Consider the following 17971-nt stretch of genomic DNA (forward strand, 5'->3'; position numbering starts at 1 on the left):
TTCACATATTCATTCAATAAATACTTGGTCTGTGCCAGGCACTGTTCTAGACACTTTGATCATATCCATGAATAAAATCAACAAAAAATCATTTCCTTGTGGAGAATACTTGCACATGTATTGTATGTGTTGGAGGTTGTAGGGTTGGGACATATGATAAACAATTGCATTAAAATGGAAAATTGTCATACAAATAGAGCTATAAATATCAGAATCCAGAAGAATAGTCTTAAAAACATCAGTAGTAACGATGACACTTTTGCAAATATGGAATATTAACGTCTGTATTCTGGGCCAAATGAAAGTTTAAGTGTAATTTCACATATGCAGGTCAATGTTAAAAGTAGCACTGGAAAATACAATAAATGTCTGAAAATCCCATTTTATTTGACTGTTGTCTTTATGCATCACTATCATAGAATAAATATAGAATTTGGAAGAGACACCAAAACTTTTTCAGAGATATTCATTAATTCAGCATCTTTGTGCCAACTGCATTAGGTGCTGGGTCTGCAGTAGTGAACAGAATAGTCACAATCCTGGGTAATGTAGAGTTCAAATGACATTATTGCTAAGAAACTTCTAAAACAAGCAGAAAGTTAATGAGTATCCAAGGCTACAATATATTATTATTATGTTTTTAGGGCCACATAGGCATATAGAAGTTCCCAGGCTAGGGGTCGAATCAGAGCCACAGCTGCTGGCTTATGGCACAGCCACAGCAATGTGGGATCCAAGCCAAGTCTGTGACCTATACCACAGCTCAAGGCAACACCGGGTCATTAACCCACTAGGTGAGGCCAGGGATCGAACCCGCATCCTCATGGATACTGGTCAGATTCATTTCCGCTGAGCCATAAGGGGAACTCCCCAAGGTATTAATTTTAAATGTTGAAGATAAGGTACCAAGATTTCTTAAGATTTGAAAGGCTCAATCACAAAGTTTGATTTTTTTTTTTTACATCATTGCTGATTTTCGTAGCTTAGAGAAAGTTAGAGAAGGAAATTGATAGCATATTTTGAGTATATTCCAAAGTCAGATCCAAATGTTAGAACATTAAGAACTATCTCCCTGAGCCAGTATAAGAAAAAAATGGATCACAAATCCATGCGTTACTGCTTCCCAATTTTATCTTCTAGCTTTAGTATTTGATAGCTCATGGACTTGGAGTTTGACAGAGCACCAAAAGTAGCGTTTAGAGAAATCTGTTATTTTAGAGTCCATTTTAATTTAAATGATTCAGACTAACAGATCATCCAATGCTTGTTGCCATTTCCAAAAATCTTCTAAGAATATTGAGTTGGATGAGAAACTATCATTCTGCAACCTGGCCAATAATGTCCGTTTTCTTGGTAAATTTTGTTCTTTAATCAGTTTCTTTTTATTTTCAGCATTGATGCTGATGGGACAATGACAGTGGACTGGAATGAGTGGAGGGACTACTTCTTATTTAATCCCGTTACAGACATTGAGGAAATTATCCGTTTCTGGAAACATTCTACCGTGAGTATGCTTCATGTATTAACTTATACGAATTTGGAGCTGTAAGCCATTGGTGTAGTTATCCAAGAGCACTCTAACACTGGTGGCCAGGGTACCCAAGTCCCAGAAGCTCCTCAACTTATAGAATTCTATTAGTCTCTTAGGTGTATATTTAAAGTGTCTTAAAAAAAAAAAAAGCAAAACAAACAAGACTGTATAAACTTTGCAGATGTAGTTCCTGTTTTTACCATTCTCAAAATTTGGAAGAGGTACTGCCTTCCAAAAATCTTATGCAGATTCAGCTTTTGTTGTCATTTGAGTGTTCTGCCATAGGGAAGTGTCACAGTTACAGGCATAAGTTACTTTTTATGATGATATAATAATAAATAAATAATAAAGAATCTCAGTATCTTGTGGTTGCTAAGGATCTGTTTCTTTGGCTATTGATAATGGTTAGAGAGTCCCTTCTGAAACTTACTTGTTCAGTCAACTGTGTAGTTGACATAAGGCACCTATAATACTAGTCATGGATGGTTAAGAAAACCTATGGCTCATCTGCTCAGCATTGCTTACCCATCTCTATATTCCTCAAAACTTTCAAATTTCAATTCATTAATATTTTGCTGAAATAACCTGGTGTAAATGAATTTCATTTTATTGTGCAATCTGTTCCTGAAAATAGTGGGAGCTCCTCGAGAGAGTTTTTATTTTTCTCCTGGGTTTGACTACTATACTTATTCCTGGGATTTCAGAAAACTTCATGTGCACTAAATGAAGCCTAGAGTTCACATTGCTCATAGTAAAAAAATGCCTAAACTTACCTAGAGCATTGTAGAATTATTGGTGATTAATACCTTTTCAACTGTGAATATAGAATAATACTATATTAGTAGTTTAGTTGCCTTGATAACCTTTATATTTATCTGAGGTCATTTATATAATCAAATCATGACTGGGTCTTTGGAGATAGTTGATAACATTAGAGGCTGTAATCATGTATCTATTTTATTGGTAGTAAAATGAAGAAACCGAGAGCTACTATACTGTAGCATAGCTCCTTACCCTGACACACTCTAACTATAAAATCTTTGACACTAGAACCATTTAAACAATAAAATTGTAAAAATATCATTATAGAATTTTGTTGCTGTCAAGCTATATATGTAAACTATAGTGATGTTTAGAGTAGATTGGAAGGTGGATCATTTTAAACAATACCTTCCTGTTAGCTACATTTTATATAGAATCTATTGTATGGTTTAAATGACAAGTCAGATTTATAAAATATATATGTAGACAGTCTGTATAGGAAATGAGCTGAGGGGTATTCATATTACAGTTTTTATTTAATTTTTATCTATGTATTTAAAGCACATATGATGGTATAAATTATAAGATGGATATAATTTTGAGGTCAAGGGCATATCTTCGAAGAACTGACAGATTAATTTCTTTCTGTAGCTAATAAGGCTTCACTCTATCTGATAAAAGGCTGCCCTTTCATTCTGACTTAGAGCCAGAAGACAAAAGTTACTCTGAATCTACTAAGAAAAAAAGTTGTAATTGTTGATTTTGTAAATTTGAGATTAGTGTTAATTTTGTTTTTTGTGAACTGATCTTGCACTTCATTTAGCATCAATAGCCTACTTATAATTGCCTCCGTGCTCGAATTGGTTCAGTATAGTACTGAGGAATGAAGTTGATCTTAATGATAAGACATGATTCTTCTCTAAAACAAACCTTCTGGATGATGTATTTTTAATTGAAGGAGCCTCAGGGTCTTTTTTCCATTTTAACAGGGTATTGACATAGGAGACAGTTTAACTATTCCGGATGAGTTCACGGAAGATGAAAAAAAGTCAGGACAGTGGTGGAGGCAGCTCTTGGCAGGAGGTGTTGCCGGCGCCGTCTCTCGAACAAGCACTGCCCCTTTGGATCGTCTGAAAGTCATGATGCAGGTGTGCCTTTGGATCCTGTGTCTAAGTTTGTCCTAAATAACCTGAAACAATGAGAAATACAGTGCTTTGAAAAAAGTTGAAAAATTTCTTAGTAATAGTCATACCTTTAAAAATAAATCTCTCAATTTTATTGCTGTTAATCCCAAATTCAGTCCATATATGTATTTCTGTCTGAACAAACCTTAAATTGTTGGTACCTGTGTGTGATGAACTTTTAATCTTGGCAGTCTGTGACTACTCCAAGTGTTTAATTAGAAAAGAAAATCTGGAACTCCCATCATGGTTCAGTGGTAATAAATCCTGCTAGTATCCATGCAGATGCACGTTGGATCCCTGGCCTCACTCATGGGTTAAGGATCTGGTTTTGCCACGAGTTGTGGAATAGGTTGCAGATGTAGCTCGGATCTGGTGTTCCTGTGGCTGTGGTGTAGACCAGTAGCTGCAGCTCCTATTTGATCCCAGTCCTGGGAATGTCCGTATGCCACAGGTGTGGGCCTAAAAAGACAAAAAACAACAACAGCAAAAAAAACCAACAAAACAACAACAACAAAAAAAATCCCCAGCAATTATTATAGGGTTCTCCTTAAATTATGTATATTTTCCTTCTACTTTATATGCTTTCTCAAAAGAGGTTTTTGTTTGTTTGTTTGTTTCCTAAAATCTGGAATCTTGGAGCAGGGATGTAATTTTTAAAATTATTCTGAAGATGAATTTGGCAGAAAAAGACCTAGGTTTATAGACTGACTTTACTCTTCACTAGCAGTGTAGCCTTAGTTGGTTAGAATGGAAAGAAAAGAGGAAAAGGAAAGTATTGTTATTTATTTGGTGCTCATTGTAATAACCCATTGACTCCTCTAGTAAACCTGCAAGAGAGGATTTTATCCTCATATTATCTCTGGGGAACACGAGGCTCAGAGAATTAAATAATTTTTCCTTTACAATAAATTAGATGAGGAATGGAGTATTTTTGGCCCCAAAGTGCATGGTTCTCACATTGAATGGAATCCCTGAGAACTCATTTTCCTTAATTCTGGAATGGGAATAAGAATACCTGACAAAGGTGGTTGTTAGAATTAACCAGGGTAAGGTATGTGAAAATGCCTGATACATGAGAACACCCTGCTGGAATATAGTAATTGCTTAAAGAAAGGTTTTTAAAGGTTGTATTATTATTCTTATGGTCAGCACATCTCAAAAATATATTTTAGGGTAAAGATACTGACTTTTAAAAAACAGGAGTGAGAACTGGTGTGTATTTTTCTTTCTTTTTTTTTTTTTTTTAATTGTCTTTTTGCCTTTTCTAGGTCCACTCCTGTGGCACATGGAGATTCCCAGGCTAGGGGTCTAATCAGAACTGTAGACACTGGCCTACACCAGAGCCACAGCAATGCGGGATCTGAGCTGCATCTGCGACCTACACCACAGCTCCTGGCAATGCCGGATCCTTAATCCACTGAGCAAGGCCAGGGATCGAACCCACAACCCCATGGTTCCTAGTCAGATTCGTTAACCACTGAGCCACGATGGGAACTCCTGTATTTTTCTTTAGGAACAAAAGAAAATTGAGAGCTTGAATAAATATTCATCTCTTCCTTAGGCATATTTTATTGTGAAATTTATGTAAAATAAAATGGATATATCTGGATGTTAGTTCCTACAATTTTGCTTGGGGTTGGGGGGGGTGGCATTCTCTAAACTACCTTCAGATTCAGTAGTTCACAGAACTCACTGGAAGCTTTTATACTCATGGTTATGGTTTATTACAGAGAAAGATACACATTAAAATCAGCTAAGGAAAGAGGAGCATAGGGCTCTACTCAGGGAAGTACCAAATGCAGTTTCTGTTGTCCTCTGCCCAGAGAGTCACACTGTGGGATTTCCTGGCATCAGTGTGTGACAATATGCACAGAGTTTTTATTGTGTCTAGACCTTTGGTCTTCAGCCCCTTCCATCTTTTTTTTTCTTTTTTCTTAATAGTAGTTATTCTTTTTTTCTTTTTCTTTTTTATGGCTCCACCTGTGGCATATGGAAGTTCCTGGGCTAGGGATTGAACTGGTGCTGCAGCTGCAGGCCTACACCACAGCCACAGCAACACCAGATCGGAGCTATAATTTTTATTTTTGTTGTTAGGCTGTGTGCATTCCAGTGTCTAGGGCTCTGCTAAAAACATAATATCCACATTGTTTTCAGACACATTTGTATTTCTGTGAGTATTATTTCTTGCAGGGAGGGATAATGTGTTACTTCCAGAGTATTTTTCTCATTTTTCTCAACAATGAACTTGCTCATGTTCCAAAAGGTATTCCATAGCCTAACAAAGAATAATTTGATTTATATTATCTTTTGAATGTTTTCCTAATTTTAATTTTGGTCCTGTCCTCTCTGCCTGCTTTCCTCCACTGAGGATATTGATTTTTCTATGCTTTAGATTCAGAGTCAGGCCTCTAAACTGGTGGTAATAATTCTTTGCATCCTATGTTCTGTTTTCAAGTGCATTAATAAATAGTATTGAAGAAAAGAGAGTGGTTTCTATGACTACTTTGGAAGTAGTAATTAACATGCCACCAGTATTTTATAACATGCTGCTTTAATTTGTAGGTCCATGGTTCAAAATCAGAGAAAATGAACATATATGGTGGCTTTCGACAGATGGTGAAAGAAGGAGGGATCCGCTCCCTTTGGAGAGGAAATGGTACAAATGTCATTAAAATTGCGCCTGAGACAGCTGTTAAGTTCTGGGCATATGAACAGGTAATTGTTATCATCCATGGAATTTATTAACAAAGAGGAGTTAATCAGCTGATGGAATAACAGTTAACATGCAGCGCTTTTTAGATTATTGTTTTAGCTCATGAGACTTTTCTGCATATGCTCCATGAGGAATTTCTCTTACAGAAGATCAGGCTAGATACACTCAGAGACTCCTCTTGACTAAATTCTGGAATTCTGAATTTCTGACCTTTGTGTTCTTTCCTAAGTAGCTCATAAAGGCAATGGAGAATTATAGCTTATTCATTTTGCATTCAGAGGAGACGCTGCACATTAACATAAGTCTTTATGAACGTATCCCATCCAACATCTGGAAGGAGAACTTTTTAAGTTGAAGTTCTCTGTGCAATTTGACATTGCTGTAAAACTGAGTTGAATTTAGAGTGAAAGCTCCATGAAGGCAGGGGGCTTGGCTTTTTCTCCATGTACTCCAGCGCTTAGAGCCTGGCACGTGGTAAGTGCTGAGTAAGTGTTTGTTGAATGAGTGAGTGAAGGAATAAATGAAGGAGTGCATTTACCTCTGAATCAACTTCCCTATTGACTTAGATTATGTAGGATACTTAGATGTTAGGATACTGCTTCAGCATGACATGGTATTAAGAGGAAATACAGTAGTGGGTTTTAGAATTTGGTTTCTCTTTATGGTCATTAACAAAATTATCTAGTTAAGGCATGCGTAAAATTGTTCTTTCCATTTTTTCTTCCATCATGGTTAATCATAGAGAATAAGAACTTTGAAACTTAATTCCAACTTATAATTTTTATTATTTCAAATAGATTTTTGATTGTTTTGTAGCGTGTTTTTTCTTGAGCAACAGAATACTGTTAAGAAGATTACAAAGTCTAGTGGTGTCTTGACTTAGGAAATAGAGAAGCAAAGAAAAAATTCAATAAAATCTAGGCTCCATGGCTGTAATTAGAGCCTGTCTTTGGGAAGGATATTTTCCTTCAGTGAATGTTTAAGGAAGCAAATCACGACTACTAAGAGGTAGCGTTTCAGGTACCTGTAGGTGAGTCTGACCACCTACTTGGATTTTATGAAGGAAAGCCAGAGCCTAAAATAAATAAGTGTTCAAGTATAAAACCATTATTCCATGTGTGGAAGTCAGTATTTTTGAAAGTCCACGTTATTGCAAAAGCAAACGTGCATATTGCACTTTGCGACTTGCCTGGCTGATTCTTCTCTTGGACCCTGTCAACAGGTATCCTTTGCTTCCATCCAGCCAGACTTCATTCTGAGCTCTTGTCACCATATTCTAACTTCTGCATGCTAACTTTCTTTAGAGATCAAAAGAAAGCTCTCTGCACAGTGTGGCATAGTGTTCTTGTGGTCCCTGGGCCCTATTTTGCATGTCTACTTTCTGTCCCCTGCTGAAGGTCCACTTATCCCTCAGGGCTCTCCCAAGGCCAGCTTCCTATGAGAAGCATTTCCTAAGCATCCCACCCAAAACCAATGCCTCCCCTGCCCAGCTTCCTAAGAGCACTGGATTATAGAATGTTCAGTCTTCCACCCATTGTTATTCCCAGTGAGTTGTAAACCACTTTGGGAATAAATATTATGCCATATGTATTCTCAAATTTCCTAGTGTATGTAGCTAGCTCACTTCTGGATTCAGGTAGGTCTTGTTTACTGAATAACTAAAAGCTTAGAAAATGAAGAAAAGGATATTTTCAGCCTGGTATGTAGCCCTTTTAAACATACGAATTTAAAGCTGTGGTCCGTTTCGGTTGTCATTACCGTGGCAGTGCAGTTGTGTCAGTGACAGGGTGGCAGGTGTGGTGTAATATTGTCATGGTTTCAGCTGCCATCTGTGTGCTGACTGCCTTCCATTCTAACCTTTCCCTCCTCATCTCCACCTGCACGTCCACCCATGCCCTGCACATCCATGCGTCTCCACTTACATCTCCCAGGGGTACCTCAGACTTGGCGTGTCCACAGTGCAGCAGTCACCTCTCCACCACCGCTTGCTCCAGTGACACACACACACTCACACACACACACACACCCACACGTTTCACTCCTCTACTTATAGGTCATATGGTGGTGAACATTCTTCCAGACTTTCCTGGAGTTATTTCCTCCAGGAAACCTTCCCTTTATTTCCCTCTGTTAGCACTTTGACACTGAATTCTGATTATCTCAGTACTTAACCTCTCTTCTTATTGAGACTGTGAGCTTCCTTAGACGGTGTTTGATGGGTATTTTGAGCGGAAGCAGCAATCTGTGGACAGAAATGTAGGCACAGGAGAGCATCAGTCATGAAGAAAGCTGCAGGTGGTTCACAGGTTCATGTGTAATCAAGTATATTTCTGGGAAGATAACAATGAAAGGGTGGACAGGTAGGTGGAGCCAAATGCAAAAGCAAGTCTAGATTTTATTCTCAAAATGGTGAGGGGGATATTGAAGCCTCTTATGTCGGGGAGTGAAATGAGTGTGTTTACATTTAAGAAAGCTCAACCTGGAAAAAGATTAGAGATGTATTGGAAGAGATTGAGGCTGTACTAGACGTAGGAAGATTATTTAAGGAAATATTTCAGGAATTCACATAAGAAATGATGAGTACCAGTATAGGGTGATGGCTCTAGTGCTTAGAGAAAAACTGAAATGAGCTGAAAAATAGTTGGGGACATAGAAACAACAGAACTCATTGCGTGGATATGGAGGTGAGAAAGAGGACTCAAGGATGATTCTCTGGTTTCTAACTTGAGCAACTAAATACATGGATAAGATGATAAGAGGACTAGATTTTGAGGTAGAACAACAGGTGGCATTGTGAGCCTGCTGGATTTGAGCTATGTCTGTGACACATGCAGGAGTAGTTCTGGAGAAGCTTTGTTCTTCAGTAGAGAGGGCGTGATTGAGGCGAAGCCTTTGGTGTGGATCACTTGGAAGGCTTACAGAATGAGAAGAGTTTTAGACATATACCCGGGGAGAAGTAGAAGGAGAAAGCTGCAAATACCTAGAAACTGTGAACCCTTTATTAACCTTGTGTGTTCTTTGCATCTTGGGAAGAATGCTATGACTCTGCTTTTAGCAAAGGAGCTACTGCGTCCCCTCTGTGGACCATCTGTGTTTTGTGGAATTCTGACTTGAAAATCGCTGTCCAGTAATTTTCAGTATTAATTCCAGTAAGGCTAATACATTAGCCTTCAAGCCTGGCTTTTCTGTTAGATATTATTACTGTAGTGGATGCATTTTGAGACACATCACATTGTCAATCAATTGATTTCTAGAATCTGATGTGTATTTAGTATTGTCTAAGCTTGGGGCTGCCATAGCAAAATCCTGTACACTGGGTGCTTGAAACAACAGAAGTATATTCTCATAGTTCTGGAGCTGGAAAGTCTGTCATCAAGCTGCTGACCAGTTAGGCTTCTGGTGAGGGCCCTCTTGCTGGCTTGCAGATGGCCACCTTCTCACCGTGTGCTCACAGGGCCTTTCCTTGGTGCATACATATTGGGGGAGGCTGGCGGTGGAAGAGAGGATGAGAGTAAGCATGTGTATGAAAGAAAGGAAAAAAAAGGTAAAGAACTCTCTGGTGTCTCTTGTCATAAAGACTCATCCTTATAAGACCCGATCAAACCATAGTTACCTCCCCAAGGTCTCATATCCACATACCATCGCAGTGGGGGTTACAGTTTCAACATATGAATTTGTAGCAGCAGAGAGCAGGGGGTAGGGGAGAAAACAATATAATTCATCCTATAGCAGGTATTAATATACATTTAAAACTTTATTTACACAGTACAAGAAATTGCTTACTGAGGAAGGACAAAAAGTAGGAACTTTTGAGAGATTTATTTCTGGTTCCATGGCTGGAGCAACTGCACAAACTTTTATTTATCCTATGGAGGTGAGTACCATTGTGAAGTCTGATTGCATTGATGGTGGTTGTATTGTTATCTAGTGTAACAAATTATCCCAAAATTAACAGTTTAAAGCAACAGGTATTTATCACCTCTCAGTTTCTGTGGGTCAGGAATCTGGGCGTAGCGTAGCTGGGTCCCTGTCTCAGGGTTTGTCACAGCCTATAGTCAAGTGTCAGCCAGGGCTGCAGTCACTGCAAGGTTCAGCTGGGGGTGGGTCTGTTTTCAAGCTTACTCACGTGTGTGTTTTCAGCTCTCCCTAGCTGTTGGTTGGAGACAGTAGTTCCTTATCACGTGAGCCTCTCCATAGGATGCTTGACTGTCCTCACAACATGGTAGCTGGTTTCTCCAAACCTGTAATCAAAGAGGCCACCCAAGACGGAAGCCACCATCTTGGGACACACCTGTACTCTGTTGGTTACCCAGACTTCCCCGGGTAGAGTGTGGAAGGGGGCAGCCCAGGGTGTGAATACCAGAGGCAGGGAGCGTTGGGGGCTGTCTTGGAGGCTGGCTGCCACAGTGTTGCTAAGAATTATAACACCCATTCTTCTCCAAAGAGTTTTGGAACCTTAGAATTTGATTAGGTGATGGTCATTCTAACTGGACATCCTTCCATTAGAGCATAGGTTAGCGAACCATGGACCTGTGCACTGTTTCGCACAGTTCTTGAGCTAGGAACAGTTTTCACATTTTACTTTTTAAAAAACGGTTTCAACGACAACAGCAACAGCAAAACAAAATGAAAGAATGTGCAACAGAGACCTGGTATTTTAGTCCTGCCAAGACTGAAGTATTTACTTGGTAGAAAACGTTTGCCAACTTCTGCATTAGAGCAAAAATAATATTGTGGATGTGGATATTTTTATCGATATGACAGAGGGCTTCAACAACTGATAACACCTAAGTGTGAAATGCACTTAATTTTCCCCTTCATGGTATTCATATTAATAGCTTTCCTTGCAGGCCTCTTAATATGATTGTTCATATTCCTCTACACACCCCTCAAAAAATATCCTAACTTCATACCTCATTTCCCTTTTTTTTTTTTTTTTTTGTCTTTTGTCTTTTTGTTGTTGTTGTTGTTGTTGTTGTTGCTATTTCTTGGGCCGCTCCTGCGGCATATGGAGGTTCCCAGGCTAGGGGTTGAATCCGAACTGTAGCCACCGGCCTACGCCAGAGCCACAGCAATGCGGGATCCGAGCCGCGTCTGCAACCTACACCACAGCTTACGGCAACGCCGGATCGTTAACCCACTGAGCAAGGGCAGGGACCGAACCCTAAACCTCATGGTTCCTAGTCGGATTCGTTAACCACTGCACCACGACGGGAACTCCCATCATTTCCCTTTTAATAGCATCACTTCCCAGCCCCCTGCTGGCCTCATCCTGAGTTCCAAGCTAGAAAAACAGGAATCATCCTTTACCCTACCATTTCCACCATGCTCCATAGCTAATTGATCACAGTCAGTTTTTTAAAGACATCAGTAGATTGTCTTCTTTTTCCTCCGCCGCTGCCCTAATTCGGATCCTCTTTGCAATAAATGGGTCTTCTTGGCTCTGGTCTTGGACCCTCAACAGACATGATATATGAGAGCAAACACATCGGTGGATTGGACAGACATTTCGGTGACAGTGTATGCTGGGTATTTGTTTTCTGTAAAAGTACTTCTTTTGCATTCCATGATGATAGCATTAATATGAATAATACTATTTGTCATACTCTTTCATAACCAGGTTCTGAAAACCAGGCTGGCTGTAGGCAAAACTGGACAATACTCTGGGATATTTGATTGTGCCAAGAAGATTTTGAAACATGAAGGCATGGGAGCTTTTTACAAAGGTTATGTTCCCAATTTATTAGGCATCATACCTTATGCAGGTATAGATCTTGCTGTGTATGAGGTGAGTTTGTAGCAATCTTTTGAATCTGAAAATGTAGTTAAATCGTTCTCATTGTTAGAATTTGACTTTCTATAGACAGGTACATATATACCAGGAAACAGTTTGGGACCAAAAATAGATTCAAGGGTGTGCTCTTTGATCTTTCTTTTCAAGTTCCTTGCATATGCGACCCCATACCCCTGTAGTCACTTTTGTATTAGATGTCGCCGCGAATTATTTTTATTAATGGAGGAGAATAGACTCACATTAAGATATAGTTGTTCACATCTCTAACATGATCTACCAAAAAAAATTAAATGGATTAAAGACTTCAATGTAAGATGGGAAACTATAAACTTCTAGAGGAAAACACAGAACACTCTTTGATATAAATTGCAGAAATAATTTTTTTGGATCTGTCCCCTAGAGTAATGGAAATGAAAACAAAAATAAACAAATGGGACCTAATTAAATTTAACAACTTTTCCACAGCAAGTGAATCTATAAACAAAACAAAACAGACCAAAAAGACAGTCTTTGGACTGAGAGAATATATTTGCGAACAGTTCTAATAAGGTACTAATTTCCAAAATACACAGATTTCTCATGCAGCTTAATATAAAAAAAAACAACTCAATCAAAAATGTAGAAGGGAGTTCCTGCCATGGCTCAGTGGATTAAGAATCTGACTGCAGTGGCTCAAACTGCTCCAGAGTGAAGGTTCGATCCTTGACCTGGCAGAGTAGGTTAAAGGGTCTGACATTGCTGCAGGTGCAGTGTAGGTCACAGCTATGGCTTGGATTCATTCCCTGGCCCAGGAACTTCCATACACAGTGGGTACAGCCATAAAATTTTTTAAAAAGTGGGCAGAAGACCTAAATAGACATTTGTCTAAAGAAGATATACAGATGGCCAACAGGAACATGAAAAGATGCTCGACATCACTAATTATTAGAGAAATGCAAAGCAAAACTGCAGTGAGAGATACCTCACTCTTCAATTAGAATGGCCGTATTAAAAACTCTACAGGGAGTTCCTGTCGTGCAGCAGTAATGAACCCCACTAGTGTATATGAGGATGTGAGTTTGATCCCTGGCCTTCCTCAGTAAGTTAAGGATCTTGTGTTGCTGTGAGCTGTGGTGTAGTTGCAGACACAGCTTGGATCCCGCGTTGCTGTGGCTGTGGTGTAGGCTGGCAGCTGTATCTGTGATTTGACCCCTAGCCTGGGAACTTCATATGCCCTGGATGTGGCCCTCAAAACAAAACAACAAAAACCTCTACAAATAAAAATTGCTGGAGAAAGTGTCGAGAAAAGCAAACTCTATTATTGGTGGGAATGTAAATTAGTGCAGCCACTCTGGAAAACAGTGTGGAAGTTCCTTTAAAAACTAAAAATAGAGTTACTGGAGTTCCTGTCATGGCTCAGTGGTTAATGAACCTGACTGGTATCCATGAGGGCTCGGGTTTGATCCCTGGATCTGGTGTTGCTGTGGTATAGGCTGGTGGCTACAGCTTAGATTCTACCCCTAGCCTGGGAACCTCCATATGCCTTGGGTGAGGCCCTGAAATAAATAGGTAGATAGATAGAGTTACTATGTGATCCTGCAATCCCACTCCTGGGTGTGCATCTGGAGAAAAATCTAATTCAAAAAGATAATGCACCCCAATGCTCATAGCAACACTCTTTACAGTAGCCAAGACATGGAAGCAACCTAAATGTCTGTCAGCATAGGAATGGATAAAGAAGATATATTACATATACACAGTGGAATACTACTCAGTCATGAAAAAGAATGAAATAATGCCATTTGCAGCAACATGGATGGACCTAGAGATTATTATAATATGTATATAACCTGAGGCTAATACAACATTATAAATAAACTATAATTTAAAAATGGTTATTACAGATATAGTTTAGCTTAGAAGATAGTATTAGGAATTTTTTTTTTTTTGAGGAGAAAGAAAGCAAAAATGGCACATTTTCTTTGATTTATTAAAATTGATAAAGCCAAGAGACTGATGTGGGTACCACAGAATCATTCCTTGAACTTGTCAACCTGAAGAAACCCAGGAGGTGTAATCAAATACAAAGCGTTTATTTGGGGTTGAGGAATTGTGGTTTGGTCCACACAGATTTGGCTCGCAGCCTAAACAGTGTCAGCTAGGGAGTAAAAGTCTAGGTTTTTAGTGGCAAAGAAGGGAAGTTTGCATTACAAAGAATTTTAATTTGCATTGAAGGCAGAACCTCATTGGTTAAACATGATTGATTGCTAAGGCTAACACCTAGGAGGAGGTAGGAGTTTGTTACTGTGACAAATTGCAGGTGTTCTTTGCAGTGTCCTTGGACTACCTGTGATGTGGCGCAGTTCATAAGTTCATGGTTCCACCTGGTGAGATGTACATAAGGTCCAGCTTTTGAATGAATGCGCTTCTGACTTCATTTAAAAGCCCCTTGACATAAGCGACTCCATTTCATTTCACATTTCCCCCTTTTGATTAAGATCATTCTCTAAATGCATTGCATTTAGATTTGCTTTGTCTCACATCACTGGTATTGGACCTATCCAGAAAATCACATTTCATGTGTAGGGGGTAAGTTTTTATTCTCCAATGGATTTTTCAAAGAATCAGTGTCACAAAGGGGTAGACCACATTTGAGGAACAGAGAGGCATTCAGGCAAGTTTGGTGGTTCATAAAGCAGTTGTCCTCGTGGCCTGATTAGCTAAGTTATTTCCTTTAGTTTGGATGCACAGGTACCCTAATGGTGGTTAGGACAGATGGAAGTTGGATCAATTCCAACAATTTATTGACCTAACTTTTATTCTTCATTTGGTTGCCTCCCGAGGTTAAGAATCCTCTGTTTCTAGAGCATGCCAAAGTCATGAACTACCCTAAAGGCAAAGCAACTCTCTGGATAGATATTCACAGTTTAACCTTCTGCTACGGTGAAATCTCTAGTTAAAGCACTGAGTTCTGCCTGCTGGGCTGGAGTAACGGTCAGCAGTGGAGCTGCTTCAGTTACTTCAGAGGAGCGTATAAGCGCATACGCATCCCAATATTTTCCTTTGCTGCTCTCCAGCAAGAGCCATCAGTAAACCATGACATCTCAGTGTTAGCAAGAGGGGTTTATCGTAAGTCAGCTCTAGCGGATAATAACTGCCCAGTCAGGGTAGACAGTCTTGAGAAGTTTTGTCATTAAGTAAACAGAGAAGGGTTGCAGCCTTGAGGTTTTTGTAATGAGAAAGTCATGCGAGAAGTTAGTAACCATATTTCATATGGGGTAAGAGGGCTTGCAGAAAGGTGTTGAGTATGATGCGAATTGAGCAAATCTCTTTTTGCACGGGAGAACAAATAATGAGTGGAGAGCCCCAAACTATTTCTTCAGTTGATGTTGTGAGGGCTGCTGCTCCTGAAGCAGCTCTCATGTACTGGGGAGATGTCTGGCTACAGGTCCGATTGTTCAGTGTAATAGTCAGCGGGTCAGTATTGACCTCTGTGCCTTTGAGTCAGCACTGCTAAGGCCTTTGCCTTCTTTAATAAATGAAGTGGAAGAGGGAAAGCTGCTAATGAGTATATCTTAAAGTAGGGGACTGAGAAAGCCACAAAGAAGTTTTCTTCCCACTCTGAAGGATCTGGTCTTTCAGCTCTGAACAATGAATAAAGAGGCTGGGCTATTGAAAAACTAAGTATCCAATTTTTAAAGTATCTGGTCAGACCCACATATCTTTAAAGTTGTCTTTTGGTCTGTGACTAGGGGAAATTTAATACCTTTGAATCTTCCTAGGATCTAAAAGGAGTCCTTGATCTGAGATCAGGTGCCCTAGGTATTTGATCTACATGTGAACAAATTGTAATTCCTTTAGAGTCCTTATGACCTTAGCTCAAGGAGATGGATGCTGTCTTGCTCACTTGATTCCTCGGAAGAGGAACAGAGAAGAAAGCAACCAGCATATTGAAGAGGGTGGAAACGTATAGAAAAATGATATCTATTAAATGTGCTTCTCGGATCTGTAGTAAGTAAGAAGGGCTTTCGGTCTAGACTTATGGCCTGACAGTCCAGTATTGCCCTTTCCACATGAAAGAAAATAAAATTGGACTTTCTCAACCCATAGGGATGCTGAGAAAGTTGCTACAGAGGTCAGTTATGGTGAAAAATTTATTCTCTGTAGGTATTGACTTTAAGAAGGTATGAGGGTTAGGGGCACCTGGTTGACAGTTGATGACAATGTTAATAGCCCTCAAATCTTGCACAAATTTCCCTTCTCTTCTGTGGAGTTTCTTAATAGGGAGAGTGGGTGAATTACAGGGCCTAGTGCAGAGGACTATGAGGTCTTGGGTCCTACATTCCTCTATGAATGATGTAGTTCCTGTTAAGACCTCAGGATTTAAAAGATCTTGTTAAGCATTAAGAAGCGGTTTACCACAGTCAATTTAAGTTTAAACTGGGGGAGCGAAGTGAATCTGCCCAATATTGGCTGTGGATTTTGCCGATTCTCTTGAGGGCTTTCTTTAAGTGTATGTTATCTTCCAACCTTGTTTTAAGGGCAAAAACTGCTGATAGGCTTGAGGAGCTTGGAATGCTGGAGGTGCTGAGGGGTTGAATTAATTTCAAGGATACTTTCTTTTCCCTTTTGAAAAAAAAGAAAAGGGATAGAGCTGTCTCCTCAAGTCTATGCTTTGAGTTTTTTTGGAAGTATACCTTCTGGTAGAATTACTGGGTCATATGGGAATTCTTTGTTAAGCTTTTTGAGGACCAAGCTGTTTTCCATAGAATCTGTACCCTTTTCATTTCTACTAAGGGTACACAAGAATTCTGATTTTTCTACATCCTTGCTAATATTTGTTAGTTTCTAGCTTTTTTTTTTTGAGTACTTATCCTAACAGGTGTGAAGCAACATCTCATTGTGCTTTTGATTTGCATTTCTCTCACAATAAGTGATGTTGAGTGTCTTTCATATGGCTGTTGTCAATTTGTGTATCTTTTTGGAAGAAATGTCTATTCAAGCCCTTTGCCCATTTTTTAATCAGGTTATTTTAAATATTGTTGTTTAGTTGTAGGAGTTCTTTATATACTTTGGATATTCACCTCTTATCAGATATATGGTTTGCAAACATATTCTCCCATTCCGTAGGTTGCCCTTTCACTCTGTTGATTGTTTCCTTTGCTGTACAGAAGTTTTTAAGGTGTCAAAATCCATTTATCCATTTTTACTTTTCTCGCCTGTACTTTCGGTATCATATCCAAGAAATTGTTGCCAAGTCCAGTGTCCTAAAGCTTTTATCCTATGTTTTCTCCTAGGAATTTTATGTTATTAGGTCTTATGGGCAGGCATTTAATCTATTTTGAGTTAGTCTTTTGTATGTGTTGTAAGGTAAGGGTCCAAATTTATCCTCTTGCTTGTAGACATCCAGTTTTCCCAGCACCATTTGTTGAGGATACTGTCTTTTTCCCCAGGTGGAGTCTTGGCATCCTTGTTGAAGATCATGTGCCCATGTATTCAAGAGTTTATTTCTGGGCTCTCTCTTTTGTTCCGTGGAACAAACTGTGCATCTGTCTTTCTGCCAGTACTGATGTCTTGATTACTGTTGCTTTGCAGTATTTGTTGAAAGTGTGAAGGCCTCAGAAGTGTGAGGCTGCCAACTTTGTTCTTTTTTTTAAGGTTATTTTGGCTTGTTAGGGTCCCTTGAGATTCCACTTGAATTTTAGAATATATTTTTTTCTATTTCTTCAAAAAATGTCATTGAAATTTGAATAGGGAGTGCATTGCATATATAGACTGCTTTGGGTTGTGTATTACTATGTTTGGGCTACCATAACAAAATACCATAGACCATACCATATACCAAAATACCATAGGTGGGTTAAACAGTATAAATGTATTTCTTTACAGTTTTAGGGGCTAGAAGTCTGAGATCAAGGTTCCAACTGATTTGGTTTGTGGTGAGGCTCCCTCTTCCTGGTTTGCAGACAGCTGCCTTCTTGCTATGTTCCCAAGAGGAGAGGGAGAGA

The 17971-nt window shown here is 39.2% G+C and overlaps 1 protein-coding gene across 1 annotated transcript in view; it reads left to right on the forward strand.

The window, feature by feature from the left end:
• The window catches only part of SLC25A24 (solute carrier family 25 member 24), a 49085-nt gene that overhangs the window by 27310 nt on the left and 3804 nt on the right, over positions 1–17971 (forward strand). The window contains exons 4-8 of the mRNA NM_001199363.1: positions 1393–1504; positions 3283–3441; positions 6040–6192; positions 9957–10064; positions 11811–11978. Of these exons, the coding sequence (NP_001186292.1) occupies positions 1393–1504; positions 3283–3441; positions 6040–6192; positions 9957–10064; positions 11811–11978 (700 nt within the window). The remainder of the gene's footprint in view (positions 1–1392; positions 1505–3282; positions 3442–6039; positions 6193–9956; positions 10065–11810; positions 11979–17971) is intronic.

The sequence above is a fragment of the Sus scrofa genome, chromosome 4 (genome assembly GCF_054392235.1).
Source record: "Sus scrofa isolate SSC_HxYL_T2T_F1_AM1 chromosome 4, Sscrofa_HxYL_maternal_Yorkshire_Landrace_v2.0, whole genome shotgun sequence".
In the NCBI taxonomy this organism is placed as follows: domain Eukaryota; kingdom Metazoa; phylum Chordata; class Mammalia; order Artiodactyla; family Suidae; genus Sus; species Sus scrofa.